General features: G+C 34.6%; 1 protein-coding gene across 1 annotated transcript; it reads left to right on the forward strand.

Moving 5' to 3' along the window:
- Positions 1 to 752: 752 nt before the first annotated feature.
- TDO2 (tryptophan 2,3-dioxygenase) lies at positions 753 to 18565 on the forward strand. Its single transcript, XM_025386196.1, has 12 exons — positions 753 to 853; positions 1078 to 1183; positions 2152 to 2242; positions 5121 to 5191; positions 6288 to 6415; positions 7445 to 7631; positions 8921 to 9028; positions 11744 to 11855; positions 13316 to 13373; positions 14569 to 14648; positions 15326 to 15416; positions 18000 to 18565. The coding sequence occupies exons 1-12, from the start codon at positions 819 to 821 to the stop codon at positions 18151 to 18153; spliced, it is 1221 nt and encodes a 406-aa protein (XP_025241981.1). The 5' UTR covers positions 753 to 818; the 3' UTR covers positions 18154 to 18565.

The following is an 18565-nucleotide window of genomic DNA, read 5'->3' on the forward strand; positions in this document are numbered from 1 at the left end:
TCCTGCCTCAGCCTCCGCAGTAGCTGGGACTACAGGCACACGCCACCACGCCCTGCTAATTTTTTTGTATTTTTAGTAGAGATGGGGTTTCACTACGTTGGCCAGGCTGGTCTTGAACTATTGTTTTAAAATTCTATATAGGCAATGTGGATGATTCCTAGCTACGCTGTCATTGGTATGCCACAGATGAACAGTAAACTGATAATATTCGTTTAAATTCCAATACAGTGTGTTGAGAGCTTAACTGCTGCTGATTATTAGATGATATTTAGGTCAGAAGAACTCTGATGATTGAATGGAAGTGGGCTTTGAGCAGGTACCCAGACTTTATTTTACAGTTAATTTCCCTAGAGGTGTTAAATTTCAGTTTTTGGTCTAGAAGCTGTAAGAATATTTAAATTTGAGAGAATACATATTTGTTTTTTACAAGCTTATTGTCTTATGTATCCTAATACTATGCCAAATGTTTTCTTGGGATTGAATAAATGTAATTTTTTTAACTTGGCCTCTGTTGATTCATTGGATGTTTGTTACTTTGGATATAAAAGCAGAACTTGGCAAGTCCTATGACTCAATTTGGCAGATCACTCACTCTTAGCAAATGAACTGTGCCCAACATAAATCCACTCTAAAGTTTACAGAGGTTCTGTTCTGTACCAGTGGAAATGAGAGTTAGCTAAGACTACAAGAAGTGTGCTGATTGGATGGTGCAGGGTAAGCAGGATACATAAAAGGCAGCTGAAGAACATCTGGGAAGGTCAATGATAGCATCTGCCTAGAGTCAAACTTCCGTGCTTCTCAGACAGTGCCTTTTCACCATGAGTGGGTGCCCATTTTTAGGAAACAACTTTGGGTGAGTATTTGCCTTTATTCTAAGTGGATTTAGGCTATTAGAAGTATCAAGTGTGAGCCTTTTGATTCCTGAATTTAAGGAGCATTGAAAACTGTCACCTTTATTCTTTTGTCTAACAATCTACTCTAAAGAAAATTTACAATTACAATTTTAATCACCCATATCATTAGTTAACTGTGTTTTCTAATGCACTATTTTTCTCTCTTGATTTATTAAATTTGCAGATGTGCTTTTAAAAAACTCCCTGTAGAAGGCAGTGAAGAAGACAAATCACAAACTGGTGTGAATAGAGCCAGCAAAGGAGGTCTTATCTATGGAAACTACCTGCATGTAAGTGGCAGGGTCCTTATAGGGTTTGGTGTCCATTGCTAGGCACTCAATTCTGCAAAGCGACTTTTTATGATTTTGTTTCTCAGAATTTGTTTTTCTCAATCACCATTTGTTTTCTGGACCTAAGGATATTTTTATTCATAAACATTTTTACGTTTTCAACTTTTGTTAGAGTAACTCAAGAGACTTATAGCAGAAAATTCATCTCTCCAGTGGAAGTAAAAGCAGAGAATCCAGAATCTGGGCAGAGGTGGATACATGATAAGATACACTGTGGACAATTCGCAGGCATTGTGCAACTTGTATAAATAAGACATGGTTAATAAATGTCAGCCTAGATAACCGCAAATGCATTTTGAAAAAATTATCCTTTAAATCTCTTATCATAAAGTAGGAATGTTAAAGGCACACGGAGAATTTTCTTGAAATCATTAACACGTAAAGAGGGATGTTAACGAATGAGGTATTGGGAGATTATTCTGGGCCAAGTTGCAGCCTGTTTGTCTTCTGTTTTTGTTTTTGTTTTTTTTTTTTAAGAGGCAAAACGATCAGAGTCCTTGATGTCTTCATCGATGAGTTTCTAAGGATGAACTGATAAAGGACGTTAAAATATTCTTAGAATAGGCTCTTTAGGGGAATAAAAGAATGCCAAATGCATAGTCAGCTCAGCAAGTTTTCAAGCTTTCATCATATTCATTTCATGAAAAGGGATATGATGTCTCAAAGAGCTTAATAGGATTTATTATGATAAAATCTTACCAAATAGAAATTTTCTGAGAAGAATAAAAATCACAAATTCAATTCACTCTTTATAAGGAGATTCATCCATTGTTTAAAAGAAAAGAGATTGGTTTCTGAGAATTTTGGGTTTGGAGGAGCGTTTTTCATTATCATATTCTACTTCTTACTAAAGTTGATAAAAACCAACTTCCGCAATTTCAGACTGGCTTTTTATTTTTCATTTCAAGTTGGAAAAAGTTTTGAATGCACAAGAACTGCAAAGTGAAATAAAAGGAAATAAAATCCATGATGAACATCTTTTTATCATAACTCATCAAGGTAAGTTGCACAAAAGTTTTGTACAATAATTATTCCACGGGCATTTCTCATTGATAACAAGGAAAGCTACAATTTTTTAAACTACAAAATGATGAAAGATCATGGACTCACCTCTGTTAGAAATGTTTGAGAATATTTTGCTGCCAGATAAATTCTCATAGGACTTATATAAGGATTTAAATAGTCTTCTTTATGTTACTCCACTGCTAATAGGCAAAGTAGGACTTTAGCTTTGTTCTGAACTCCAAGGGGACTTTCTGCCTCTCGGAATTTCACAAAAAATTCGCAAGTGAAGATGTTACTGTTTCTCACTTGGGAACACTAAGAAACTATTTTCAAGGTCATTGAAATTTATGCTGGATTGACATAATCTTATACAAATCTGGTAATAAACAAAAATGTAAATTTTGTCCGAAAATGTATGTTTATCTTTTCCTGATTTCTATAATAATTTCTGGGCAGTGTGTTATTTGTAGCCTATGTTTTCATGACTTCAGAAGTTTAGAAGGCTCCTGAGCTCCGAAATTATGTGCAAATTTTCATGAATATTATCTTAAAGACGTCTGTGACCCCAAAATATTAGTAACATTTACTCTAAGGTTTTCAGCGCCACTATACTGACCTCTGAATGACTGGAGCCCAATCACTGTTGCCTGCCAGTGCCCCACATCTAGACATGTTTCCTTGCCTTACCAATTCTTTGTGTCCTTTCTGCAAATGGGTGCTTTCCAAAGTGATTGACTAAATTAACAAAGTCTTTCTAGAAAATAAATTAAAAGTTAAAAAATTGGCTTAATGTGTCAGTTCTCCTGTTTTTATGTTTATACTTTTATTGGTGGCTTCTACCAAGGCAATATCAATAGGAGAAGAATAATGGTATAGGAGCATAAATTAGGAATTAAAAATTGTTTAAAACCTCAATTCTATTGTTATTAATTGTGTGACTCTGGTCAGTTGCTTAGATCTCAGGACCTCCACGTTACCATATGTAAAATGGAGGGAATTGCTGATGCTCTCACTTACTGAGTTCCTATGAAGATGAATGAGATAATGTGCGTTAAGCACTTAGCCCGAGGTATAGCACATAATAAACATGCAACCAATGGTAGCTATCATTATTTTATAAAAACACTTTTCTTCTATTCTTTAGTTATAACATTTAGACAGTGGTTACATAGGGTTAAAAAAGATACACATAAACTGATCAATAAAGATTTGATTGTTCTTTGCTCATATATAAAATTTAGTTCCTCCAAAGTATCCTTAAACATAACTTAGACTTATAATGGAATTCTCTTAATTAGTATGGAAACATTGCCTTATCCATAGGATAGAACCAAATAGGAGGCACTGCAGATCTCTAAGATTATTGACTTCCTATGCTCATCTAATTATTACATTGTCTATTTAATTTATTCATAAAACAATCACTAAATATTTACTTTTTGCCTGACACTATGCTAGGTACTGAAGAAAAATGGATGAATATGAGTGAGTCCTTAGTTTCCAGTGGCATAGAATATTATGGGAAGATTGAGCCAATGGGGAGAACCATTTATATTTGCTATGAATCATCTAGTAACACAAAGGAGTCAAAATGTCTATCCATGTCTATCTATCATACTGCTGTAAGTCTTAGGGTTTTGAATCATAGGTTTCCAATTGTAGGTGGGTAACTGATTATTTTACAAACGAGTCAACTGAAGTTAAAGAAAATAGTTTTGCCCCAACTGACACGGCCAGTAACTTCAGATAGATTGATTCCAACTATGCTTCTTCCAGAATGTCATTACTATATCACTTTTACCTTTTTTTTTGAGACAGAATCTGCTCTGTTGCCCAGGCTGGAGTGCGGTGGCACGATCTCGGCTCACTGCAAGCTCTGCCTCCCGGGTTCACGCCATTCTCCTGCCTCAGCCTCCCGAGTAGCTGGGACTACAGGCGCCTGCCACCACTCCCTGCTAATTTTTTCTATTTTTAGTGGAGACGCGGTTTCACCGTGTTAGCCAGGATGGTCTCGATCTCCTGACCTCGTGATCTGCTCTCCTCGGACTCCCAAAGTGCTGGGATTACAGGCTTGAGTCACCGCACCAGGCCTACTATATCACTTTTCTTTAATGCCAATGTTAATTGTTTGACAACCCCTAGTAAAGGGGGAGAACAAACTTAATCCTTCAACAGAAAAGCTTTGGCAGAATTCAGGTAGGTTTAAGCAAATAAACCTTGGACTCACGGAAATTCTGAAAGATGATCTACTGGATAATGTGGACTCAACTGCAACAAAGTTGCCCCTGGGAATTAGCTGTCACAGTAATATGAAGCTTTGTCGTTTTCCTTTCACTGCAAACGTCTGGCTGCTTTCCCATATGTGCTAAGTCTATGAGTTGCTAGGATTTTCACAAATAAAACAAACAGACAAAATGCTGCATTTTACGTAACTTAGCTTTGTATTTTCAAGTTCTTAAAATCCTACAGTCTTTCATTTAGGTTAGGAAATATTAATTTCTCAGTTTAGTTGAAGTTGATTATTACTTCTGCTTCCTCACATACTTCCAGCTTCCATAGAGGAAGCTAGAATTAGGTTAGGTGCTATATCCTCAAAGACCTAAAAACGCATTTGTTGAGAGGAATTAGTGTAATAATAATGAATATGAAGCATTAGGTAACATGCCTAGCATATTAAAACATTTAATAAAAGGAGGCTATTACAACTTTAACATTAACATTTATTTCTGGCGTACAATGGGACTATATTTACATTTATTGATTTAAGGTAATATTTTAATTTCTCTTTCAATATGTTAAACATATCTTTCATATAATAATGGCCAAAAAGGCTCCCATAACTTTCCAATTGACAATGATTTCCTTATTACAGCTTACGAACTCTGGTTTAAGCAAATCCTCTGGGAGTTGGATTCTGTTCGAGAGATCTTTCAGAATGGCCATGTAAGTTCTTATGTCACAATATTGGTTTCATATATATTTTTGGAAGATATGGAAAGTATTATTAATGAGAGAAAAACATTAACACCAAGTGGTGGTCTTAATGTTTAATGATAAAACAAACAAGACATTTTCTGAATGAATGAGGAGTTCAGTCATATTTTCCCATTGCCACTGCAAAATTACATGTGACTTTAAGGTTCCTTTCAAATTTTAGTTTCAAGTCCCTTGTTTAGAACTCATTTCCACACACAAAGATGTTATAAATGATGGTGGATTACCAAACTAATGGGGATCCTTTAATTAACAGCTATCAGAGTTGTATTTCTACTGAATATTAGCTGCGGGAAGATGGGAGCAATAATAAGGAAAGTGATAAAGGAAGAGAAGGAAGCAGTAGAGAAATGGTGGGAGGAAGAAAAAGAGGAAGAAAAGGAGGAAAGAGGAATGAGGGAATGGGGAAGAAAAGGACAGGAGGACAAAGAGTGAGAGGAGAGGAGGGAAAGCTTCTGGTGATGGCAGGAGTTTGAGCTGCACTTCTCCATCTCCCACCCTGCTTTCTCTTGCCATGGCTCTGAGGATCCTTCCTTGGGTCCTCTACCTCTGAGCCCCTGCTCCAGGAAGGGCTAGGAGAAAGACCACACACATACAGATGGGACTCTTCCTGCCTGTGTGGATCCACTTCCCATTTATGTCAGTGGCAACTTTGGCCCTCAGTAAAGAGTAGATTGATCCACATGTTGTTTAATCCTCATCCGAAGTTCCTGTGTTATCTTGACCTCTCTCCTTTGACACAAAACTAAAAGAGAAGCTTGTTTTGAAATCAATGGGGGATTGTATTCTAGAATTTACTTCTACTTTGCTTCTATATAGTTTTCTATTGTCAAAGAAAGAAAAAACTTCTTATTTTGCAGAAATTCCTTGCACACAATTCAGAACTGTTATTAGCTCAACATATACTCTTGGCAAATTTTAATTTCAAAGTTTCCCTTTAAAACAAAATTAGAGATAAAATTAATGGGAATGCAGTGCCATTGTCTATTTTGTATTTTCTAGAGGTCAGCATTGCTAACTCAGTGTTTCATTTCTTAACCATCAGGTCAGAGATGAAAGGAACATGCTTAAGGTTGTTTCTCGGATGCACCGAGTGTCAGTGATCCTGAAACTGCTGGTGCAGCAGTTTTCCATTCTCGAGACGATGACAGCATTGGACTTCAATGACTTCAGGTGCACACCTTTGACATTTTAAAAAATGTGATGGAGTTTACTTTCTCATTTTGGTGGGTAAAAGGAGCATGTGTGTGTTGTGTGCCATGAGGAGCCTGTCTTCTTAACACTTTGCCACTATATGGACTTAGGGGTCTTCAATCACAAAGCATCTGAGAAGTTATTAAAAATATTTTATTATTAAGTTTTACATGTAAGCATAATATGATCAATTAATTTAAATTCATCACTGTGTGTCCTGTTTTTCTCCAAAAAGAACTTTAGACAACTTAGCACATTGACTAAAATAGCTAATAAAATACATGTAATTAAATTTAAAAAATATAAAAACTCAAAACAGGAGCGATATATAGAGAAGCATGTCAATCAAAGTAGAAGTTATGGATTAAACCATAAATTTTACCTGTACATTTCAAGGCAATACCATATAGATAACTTTTTTTCTTACCAAAATATAAGAAGAAAAAAGTTTAAAACTCTTCCATTGGGTGCAGGATGTAACAAGCAATGTACTGAACATGTCTGACAAAGGAAAAGTAGAATTTGTGGTGAATTTAAAACGTTAAAGTCTCAGCAGCAGCGAAATGAAAGACATTCACAAAGATGTAATAGGGGGAGTGGGAGTAATAACATTTTTGATGCCCAACAATGTTTAAGTAGCTCATTTTTCTGATTTCAGTGAGTCAAATCACAGGTCTAACTCTAGACAGTTGTGTGTATCTGCTCTTGATATCCAAGAGAGCAAAACTGACAACCTCTTACAATAGAAGAAACCATTATGGTGATTGATAATGTGAACCCTTCCTTTCCTCTCCTCTCTTCCCCTCCCCCTGTCCTCTCCCCTCCCCTCCCCTCTCCTCCCCTCCCCTCTCCTCCCCTCCCCTCCCCTCTCCTCTCCTCCCCTGTCCCTCCCTCCCCTCCCCTCTCCTCTCCTCTTCCCTCCCCTCCTCTCCCCTCCCCTCCTCTCTGCTATTCTCCTATCATCTCTTTCCCTTCCCTTGCCTTTCCTTCCCCCATTTAATCTCAAAGAGAGTACTTATCTCCAGCATCAGGCTTCCAGAGTTTGCAATTCCGACTATTAGAAAACAAGATAGGTGTTCTTCAGAACATGAGAGTCCCTTATAACAGAAGACATTATCGTGATAACTTCAAAGGAGAAGAGAATGAACTGCTACTTAAGTCTGAGCAGGAAAAGACACTTCTGGAATTAGTGGAGGTATGGATTCATACAATTTCTAAAGTTTAACTCAATACATCTTCTTAATTTAGCTTTTGCTAAACAGAATTTTTAAAACTCATCAAAATTGAGTTACATTCAGTGGAAATAAGGATAGAAAGAATTCATAAAAATACATGAATTTGTAAATTCATGTTACTGAAATATTGAAAATGTCAAGAACCCTGCTGAGAACGTCAGATATACTTATGTAATTAATTGTATGTTAATATTTAATAACCTTGTCATCTCAATAAAACAATTCCTTAAATATCCCTACTAAGTAATGCTTAATTTAGCTGATTTTTAGACTGAGTGTGATTATTTAGTGAGCTTTATTGTTTTAAAATATTCTGTAATTGAAAATTTTCGGTTATTTAGTATTTTTCTTAGCTGAACTAAATTACTAAGAATATACACCTCAGAAAATGTTCCCTTCGTATCCAAATTCCCTAAAGGTCTACAAGTAGCTTTTAGGAATTATTAATTTTTTCTTCAAAAATAGATTACTAAACAAAGATTGCATTGTCTTGGTTTCCATTGCAAAGCCTTTTCTTCTGCAAATCAACTTTTCTTGTGTTGAATTATACTCTGCTCATTAATCCTCTGGGTAATGTAAATGTGGATTTAGGTTAATGCATTATATATAATGTTAAATAATGGCATATAAGAATAGGGAGAAAAAGAATTCCAAAGCTAATTTCAGAATTATAATAAGTATGGGTTAAATGAGAACTCACAGAGGTACATGAATTTAGTTTTATTTCTAGATTTAAAAATATTTTAAAATCTCAAAGTAATTGCATGGATGGTTAATTTCAAAGTTGCTAAGTATACAGTTCCCATGAATTTAGAGGAGATTGTATCTTATACACATCATCATTTCTTCAGCTCCGAAGATATAAAGTAACTTGAGAATAAACCAGAAGATATCAGTAAAATAATTATTAAGAATATACTCTTTAAATATGTTTAGATAGAACATATGTTTAGATAGGTGTATAGATTTCTAGAAGACAATTGGAATTTCTGTAATCACATATTTCTTAAGAAATAAAGAGTAAACATTATTAATGGTTGCCATAAAATTAAGGAAATTGAATATATTAATTATTTCATAAGTGAAGAAATTGAAGAGAAATAAAAAACATTTACAAATAAAACTTGTGGCATACGTTTCTGGAAACCATGAAGATTTCTTGTTTCAAGCTTATACATGTCAGTTACAATGCATTTTACATAATTTAAATTTTACCATGTACTCACTTAAAAAATAATGTTTATTCAAGGCATGGCTGGAAAGAACCCCAGGTTTAGAGCCACATGGATTTAACTTCTGGGGAAAGCTCGAAAAAAATATCACCAGAGGCCTGGAAGAGGAATTCATAAGTATTCAGGTATTTAGATGACATCAGTTAATATAAATCTAATACAGAAATATTCAAAATTTAATGATTTTTACTTTTCTCTTAACCTTTCATTTTTCTCATATTTTTTTCTTTCACAAATGTATTTTCTTGGACTATATTACATGATTGATTTCATTTTCTTTATGTGCGATAAATATTATACTAAAATAAGACCTTCATTGCAAGGGAGAATTTTATCTATGGTAAGTAGCTGAGATTAATATTATTTTTTCATTTCTATTGAAAATTCTATATTAGGACCAATTCTAGACAGAACTAGGCCCACAGTGAACCAACGAACCAAATCGATGTAGCCCTGTAGCTTTGCTTTTGCTCTTGTATATTTACTGGGTGCTTTCTGGCAGCTCTCAGACAATGTCAGTTTTCTCCTACTTAAAAGATACTGTTGATTTCTCATTGCCCTGATCTTTCAGGTCTCTCATCCTCTTTGCATGACTAAATTTCCTGGAAGAGTTGTTTAAATTCTACATCTTGAGAGGTTGCATCAGGTAGTGCTGAAAGCATATACTTTGAAGTCACGCTACTTGGATTCCAGTCCCGCTTCCACTTCTTAAACAACTGTGTGACAGAGAACAAGTGACTGCACCTCTCTTTGCCTCTCTTTCAGCATTGGCAAAATAGAAAAATAAGAATATCTAACTCATAAGATTATTATGACAGGAAATTAAATAAATACTTGTAAAGCATTGAGAACAGAAGTCAGAATAATTATTTATCTCTCATCTAATCCTCAGCTTACTTCAAGCTGTCTTCCTGTACCGTCATTCTCATGTGGTCTTCATGTACATATTTAGTCTTAACTTAGTTGACCTCGCAGAAACATTCAATACTAATGACTACGACTTATTCTTTCTTGAACATTCTTTTCTCTTGGATTTAGTACATACCATTATGTTTGCTTCTAATTCTCTGGCCCTTATTTCTCTATCTCTTTTACTTGCTCTTATTTCTCTCTTAGACCAATAAATGATAGAGTTTTGTAGTCCACTGGCTTAGATCCTTTCTGTTCTATCTCTACATTCTTTCATTAGATGGTGTCATTTATACCCACTGCTTCAATATCTACTTAGCCAACATAATTCTCAAACATTTATCTCTGGTTTATATATCCCCTTAGATTTCAGAACATGTGTATAATACCTTACTTGATATTTCCTCCTGGTCCTCTCAAAAACACACCAATAAAACCAAGCTTGAACATTACTCCTTCCATCCACTCTTGTACCAACATTGTCTTCTCTGCATTAAAGAACTTTTTCTCCTATAATTCATCTGGGCTGTCGTCAGACTTCTATCAGTGATCCTTGGCTCCGCCCTCTTGTTTCACCACTTCTTCAAGCTATCATCAAGTCCTACTGATGTTACCTATTTAGTTCTCAAGTATCATCCTTTAATCTACCACTACCACTCAAGTGTAACCTGCCATCGTTTTTCACCCGGACTATAATAATCTCTGAACTGTTCTCCTCCACCTTCCCAGTATGCTTCTATTCTACTTTAGTCTCCACATTGCAGTCTGAATAATCTTTTCAGAAGGCAAATCTGATCACATCTCCCTCTTGTGTAAAGCCTTTTGATGTTGCCTCATTGTTTTTAGAATTAAGATAAAAACTTTAACCTGGTCTATAAGGCCTTTATGATCGCACATTCATGTGGTCGAGCCATACTGAGTTTCTTTGTTAGCTAAGTTTAGTTCTTTGCATTTATCACCAAGGAGTCCTTTTATGTGTTCTTCTCTGGATTTGGAATGTTCTTCCCCAACTAACTCCTTCCGATTCTTAAGATCTTGGTTCAAGGAAAACTTCTTTAGGAAGGTCTTTCCTAAACTCCTTATTACTTTAAGTTATGATGCCAATACTGCTTCTGTATAGCATGGTCTAAGGTTGTAATTTAATGACTGGGTGCTTATTTGTTCAATGTCTTATTCCTACCAGATAACTCCTGTACAATATCACAACTCTCGAGTTTTGCTCACAATCTTATCTCTATCATCTTAGCATGACATGTATCGAATAAATAATTAATTGGAAATAATATACATATAGGTTAGTACTACTTAGGGTCGTTGTTCTGATGAATTGGAAATAATTGGGTTAAATAATTTGCCCTAGCTCAATTAATTGGCTTATAAACAGAATATGTGTTGTAGGCAGAAAAAATAAGAATTTTCTTCAACCAATCAATAGAGAGAAAATGAAGAAAACATGAGTGAGAAATATCTAAGAAATTGTATTTACAGTTTTTTATTATCAGTATTTCAATACTGAATATAGAATTTCAATAGAGTTAATAGTTCTTCCGACTAGGAATTCTTAACTTTTTCTAAGTGAAGTTACCTTACTTCCTGTGTTAAATAATTCTTGTTTAAAATTAGGTCATTATTAACTGCTGGTAGTTATCTCTGCTTTTGTCCATCTGGGTTCATTGTTCATTACATTTATGAAGATAATATTTAATATTGAGAAATCATTTAAACTTAAATGAAAGGATAGAGCCACTGAGTGTGTGGAAGATTCCTTTTCATAAGACATCATTTCCAAATAGTAATTATTAGATGATAGAGTAAATATTAAAAGTACATCATTTCTGCAACCACAACTCTCTTCCTTGTAAGCAAAGTTTTCTAAAATATCAATCTATTTATTCTCTCTCAGGGTTATTAATGCCATATTTTTCCTAAAGGCTAAGGAAGAGTCTGAAGAAAAAGAGGAACAGGTGGCTGAATTTCAGAAGCAAAAAGAGGTGCTACTGTCCTTATTTGATGAGAAACGTCATGAACATCTCCTTAGTAAAGGTAGGTATTTTTATTTTATGAATCTTTTTCTTGAAATGTGTGAACATGAGATCAGAACATCATTTTATAAGCCTATCAAGCCTTGCTTGGGAGAAATAGAATGAAAAGTGATATTCTACTGATAGAAACAAAAATGGAGTAAATGTTTTCAGTGATAAATCTATTTTAACAGGTTTCTATGCCCAGATTATTTCAAAAACATTAGAAAAAAAATTTGTGTAGTCTATGCCAGATACAAGGGATATCAAGATCAACTGCATATAGTTTCTCAAATAGTTCACGGCCTAATAGGAACAGAAATGAAGACAAATCGTTGTAATAGTAAAGACTATGGTAGAGGTAAGAAAAGGAAGGAATAGCTACTGTGAGAGCAAGTATTGATGTTACCCCATTGTTTAAGGATTAAGACAAAATCTTTAACATGGTCTATAAGGCCTTTTATGATCTCATATTTGTGTTGTCCAGCCATACTAATTTTCTTTTATTAGCTAAGTTTAGTTATTTGGATTTATCACCAAGGAGTCTTTTTACGTGTTCTCTGGGCTTGGAATGTTCTTACATTCCAATTACATGGTATATTCCTGCCCTCTTTCTCTCTTCCTCCCTCCTTTGTGTGTGGGTGAGCTCTTTCATACAAATCTGCTTGACTGACCAGGAGACCAGGAAACGCATACATTTAGACTTTTGGCACAATTGGTACTGAGCTATTAGTTCCTGAAACTTATTGAGCCATAAAATCAGTACTTCCATTTCTAAACTTTTGTGTTCATTTTGACTTAGAACTTTCATTGTAAAGCATCTTAAACCTTTATGGAAATAAGCAGAATAAAAGTAAAAATTAATTTTTATAACACAAGTACAAAACAAAGCAATATATGAAATTGGTATTAAGTTTAATAAGCTTAAAGGTTGTTAGCCTCTGTTTTCTTAAAACAACAACAACAAAAAAAAAACCTCAGTAAAGAATAACAAAATCTTGTTTTCCTGAAGCAAGGAGAAAGTCTTTCATTAGAGCACACATATACGATTTTACATAATTCTGCTCATTAAAAACAAGTTAGCTAATTTCAAGTGAATTAGTGAAAACTACTTTGAAATGATGCTTATAACGCATCTCTACTTTTTTGAAATGAAAGACATACTATTTTACTTGGAAAATGAATTTTGTTATGAAAGTCAAGTATTTTCTAGAAAAATCAGGTGTTCTTAACATGCTATTTGAAGGTTTTGAAAATTTAAAATATGTACATTTTTAGTTTGTTTTAAAAACTCCAATGTTAAAATTGTATTTTAAGTGATATGTTTATAAATTCAACCTAAGGGATAAAAAATGTAAACTGAAACTTATATTGATTTCTAAACACATGTAATCCATTAAATTTTTTAAGATGATGATGCCGAATTAATATAAAATTACCTTAAATTACCTAATAAATTTAAATTTGCAACGTATTTTGCAGGTGAAAGACGGCTGTCATACAGAGCACTTCAGGGAGCATTGATGATATATTTTTACAGGTAAAACAAATCAGAAGAGAGACTGACGTTAAAATTGAGGGGTGGATATGGATAACATATCCAGTATAAAGCCTAAAATTTATAAGCATAGTTCAATGCAGTAATTTAGTTTTTGGAGAAAACTTAGAAAATAATTAGTAATGAAGTTTTATGGTCCCCCTTTTTTTTCTTTTAAATAGTAAAAGCATAACTTTTTTCCCTGAACAGGGTTAAATGGTGTTAAACACTGCACAAATTAATCAAATATCCTTTTTAACTGAATTCTACAAAGCACTATGTAACACTAAGTGTCCTAAATGGCCAAAGTTTACTCTCTCAGAGACTCACTCATGAAATGTGTTCTATCATTAAACAATGTTGTAAGATTATTACTGTTTAAGAAAATAAAAAATGCATGAAGTGAAAATAACTTGCAAACTATACCACTTATTCAGCAATTTCAATTAAAATTATCTTCATGGTCTAAAATGTTTGAAGTATTCCTTAAATGTTGACTCATTCTTACTCTGTTGTATAAAGGTCCCATCCTCAGGGTTCGTGAATTAAATATTTCAGAACAATAAATATCACATTAGTAAAAAATATCTATATTGACAGGCTGTCATGCTTCTGTGTATTTAATTTTTAAAATCTTTTCAAGTCTTTCTTCAAAATGGCAACATAAACAAAATCTTACTGACTCTTTTCCTAAACTCAAGTAAATGTATGCCAGTCAGGCATATGCGTCTTAAGTAGAAAATATACTGAGAAAGTTGAAGAAATAGATGTAAAAACAAAACAAAACAAAAACAACACAAAAAAAAACAAATTAAAAAAATCAAATAGATGAAAAGAATTAAAAAGTGGTTTTTCCTTTTGTGTTTTAATATCTTTGCCTAAAAGTGTTTGACTACTTTTGGCTGGGAAATCTGTGCATAGTGCATCTGTCTCCTTTTAATAAGAACCAATGTTAGATGTGACTCTGGGTGATTACTTCATGTATATTACATGGAATTTTCTAGACTTCAAACACCGCAAGTTGAGTAGTATTATTTCATCTTTGAGACGAAGAAACTGAGACTGAGAGAATAAGCCAAAGCTGCCACAGCTCCTCACAGGCAAAGCTGATATTTGTTTCCAGGGCCAACTGATTGTCAAACTCATGCTCCTTCTAACGCACTCGATTTACTTGAATATATTCTTCTTTTTCCTTTAGGGAAGAGCCTAGGTTCCAGGTGCCTTTTCAGTTGCTGACTTCTCTTATGGACATAGATTCACTGATGACCAAATGGAGATGTAAGTCCTTCCCGCTCATCCCATGCTGCTTCCCCACATGCTGTTCCTGTGCTCTTTGTCTTGGTCTTCGGTGTGCCCTCGTGCCCACTTTCTCTCTTCCCCCCTCCTTTGTGTGTGGGTGCGTTCTTTCATACATACCAGCTTGGCCATCACTCTCTCCCAGGGCCAACTGATCCATATGCATGCTAGGCACAGTACCTAAGGCCCACAATACTTTTGGGAGCTCATGAACATATTTTATTTTAAAATCTGAAGGAAAAAATAAACTTTAGGTCAAAAAAAGTTTTATTATGTAAGAGTAATATATTTGCCATTATGCCAATGCAGTTTTAAAGTTTTAATTTAAATGGTTTTTAATTTTTTTAAATGAAGGAATTTGCCATGAAGGCAAAGGTGGCATGGGCTCATGAGTCATGTTATGGCCCTGGTCTCTTCTATTGTGTCCATGGGCTAAATGCAATGAAGGAGGGCGTGAAATGCATGTAGCCTGAAGCAAGTGGAGCGCTAGGCAACCTCACAGTCTCATCCGGCTCTCATGTATGAGCCTTCCATATGGCCAAGTGTTCGTTGTCAGCATTTTCTCAGAAGCAATAATCATTACCAAGCCCTTATTGTTAGAACATTGTGGAACTAATGGTGGAAAAATATCCATGCAGTAAATTTGTGTGTTTGCCTAGATAACCATGTGTGCATGGTGCACAGAATGCTGGGCAGCAAAGCTGGCACCGGTGGTTCCTCAGGCTATCACTACCTGCGCTCAACCGTGAGGTAGGTGGGGAAATTCTCCTTTCTTCCTGGTGGCAGTCACCAACAATTTGTTTCTCCATCTATACGCTGATTAACTTTAAAAAGTCATTTTATTTGCTCCTGTCTGAACTACTAACAACACATTTGTAGTTAGAATATTCCAGTTCGGTCTTTTGGAAGTAATTTTATAAAATCTTTAATTATGAACCTTCACTGCTTTGATCCTGTATGAAAAGGGGTATGGTATCAATGCCTGCATGATATGTGAGGAAACAAAGTGTTTAACAGTGCTTACATCCAGGCAGAAAAGTCTTCAACTCATTGTGGCTCAAGTTTTGACTAGACGAAAACATTTATCATTAATTCTACAAATGTCTTCCTGGCTAGATAAACAACACAGTTAAAGTAGCATCTTGTTTTCTGATGTGACTCTATATTATAAAACTATTTCCATCTCTCCAGAGAGTGCCCTTTTTAAAGTGTTTACAAGGAAAGAGATCAACATTTATTAAGGATTTAAAATATGCTAGAGAGGTTTCTAAGGGACGTACATTCTTATTTTGATATTCACAATATCATAGATAAATGGACAAATGGATACATCTGGAAACTGAAAAACTTCTACGGTCCCTTGAAAAAGAAGAATCAATTCAAGAATAAATTAGACATTTGCATTTAGCCCCCCCTCAAATCTTTACAGTACATTGATTTCATCCCTACTGTTATTATCAGATTGGTTGGTTTCTAAAATAAACAGGTTTAAATTTTCATGATTTTTAGACATTTTCACTTTCCCTGGAAATAAATTCTGTAAGCACAAAACAATCAATAACTGCCTATACCAAATGAGCACACATATCAGTGGGTGGTGGGAATAATTAACACAAACAGCATCTCTAGTGTGTTGTTACCTCAGTTTTAAAAAGACCTGACCTTTTGCTGTGCAGAAGCTCTTTAGTTTAATTAGATCCCATTTGTCAATTTTGGCTTTTGTTGCCGTTGCTTTTGGTGTTTTAGACATGAAGTCCTTGCCCATGCCTATGTCCTGAATGGTATTACCTAGGTTTCCTTCTAGGGTTTTTATGGTTTTAGGTCTAATATTTACGTCTCTAATCCATCTTGAATTAATTTTTGTATAAGGAGAAAGGAAAGGATCCAGTTTCAGCTTTCTACTTATTTTCTCAGCACCATTTATTAAATAGGGAATCCTTTCTACTTATTTTCCCAGCACCATTTATTAAATAAGGAATCCTTTCCCCATTTCTTGTTTTTGTCAGGTTTGTCAAAGATCAGATGGCTGTAGATGTGTGGTATTATTTCTGAGGGCTCTGTTCTGTTCCGTTGGTCTATATCTCTGTTTTGGTACCAGTACCATGCTGTTTCAGTTACTGTCAGCCATCCCATTACTGGGGATATACCCAAAGGATTATAAGTCATGCTGCTATAAAGATACACGCACACGTATGTTTATTGCAGCACTATTCACAATAGCAAAGACTTGGAATCAACCCAAATGTCCATCAGTGACAGACTGGATTAAGAAAATGTGGTACATATACACCATGGAATACTATGCCACCATAAAAAAGGATGAGTTCATGTCCTTTGTAGGGACATGGATGCAGCTGGAAACCATCATTCTCAGCAAACTATTGTAAGAACAGAAAACCAAATACCTTATGTTCTCACTCATAGGTGGGAATTGAACAATGAGATCACTTGGACACAGGAAGGGGAACATCACACACCGGGTCCTATTGTGGGGAGGGGGGAGGGGAGAGGAAGAGCATTAGGAGATATACCTAATGTAAATGACGAGTTAATGGGTGCAGCACACCAACATGGCACATGTATATATATGTAACAAACTTGCACATTGTGCACATGTACCCTAGAACTTAAAGTATTAAAAAAAAAAAAAAAAAAGCCCTGACCAAAAGGAAGGACTGAAGTTTTCATTTTACAGAGTTAGAAACTGGGGCATTGAAGTTTAAACAACTTGTCAAAGGTCCTTGAATTGTAGGTGACAGATCCAGAATTTGAATCCAGATTTATTTGACTTCAAAGGCAAATGTTCTTCCTCCATAAAACTGTAACAGTTAAAATTGTTGACTAACAACACAAATGCAATTTTAGTGTTAAAACTACTTTGTAGACATTTATTATGAGTCCATTAAACCCTTAGGGCAGTTATTTGGCAGCTTTTCAGTTGGAAATATTTCCAAATGAGCATCTAAGACTCTGTATGCGTTACATGTATTACCTTGCATACCATCCTTCAGAAGTAGGAAGTGAGAACACATCCTTATCTTTATGAAGGTGCCAGCAATAAGACTCTCAGTTTTAATATGAAACACCCTGTTCTAAAACACATAATACTGTTTTGTGGGCATAAACTTTGAAAATGGAATAAAAAGTAGGCAATCAATACTAATACTACATAATACCTAATTTAATATATGATATATACAACATGCGATGTATATTATAATATTGAATACTAATTAATTATGGAAAATATCAGAGAAATAAATTTTCTAATTGAAAATTTTAAATATTTCATGTCAACCAATGTAACACATCTTCATGTATGTGTTTTTCCAGTGATAGGTATAAGGTATTCGTAGATTTATTTAATCTTTCAACATACCTGATTCCCCGACACTGGATACCGAAGATGAACCCAACCATTCACAAATTTCTATATACAGCTGAATACTGTGATAGCTCCTACTTCAGCAGTGATGAATCAGATTAAAATCATCTGCAAAATCTATGAAGAATACTGGTTTCACAGTCTATTTTTTATTTTCTATGAATTTTCATAAATAGTTTTAATATATGTATACATATGTTGTTCAGCACCACGATGCTCTGATTTAATTCTAGAAATAATTTTGTTACCGCTTGTTTGTGGCAAGACTAAGCAATAAGATGAGAAAGAATTCATTTAAATAGTAACATTGTACATAGGGTGTTTTCCTATTAAAAATTCAATTTCCCCTGAGAATTAATGTAACCACTTAATGTAATCATTATCTCATTGTTTCATCTTTATAAACTTGTAAACTTCAGCTATTTCAAGTATTTTATGCAGTACAATATGTTATTCTGTACAAAGACTTTCAAATAAAATTTTAATAATAATAAAGTATTAATCTTTCTCCTTG

This window comes from Theropithecus gelada, chromosome 5, assembly GCF_003255815.1.
Source record: "Theropithecus gelada isolate Dixy chromosome 5, Tgel_1.0, whole genome shotgun sequence".
NCBI classification, from domain to species: Eukaryota; Metazoa; Chordata; class Mammalia; order Primates; family Cercopithecidae; genus Theropithecus; species Theropithecus gelada.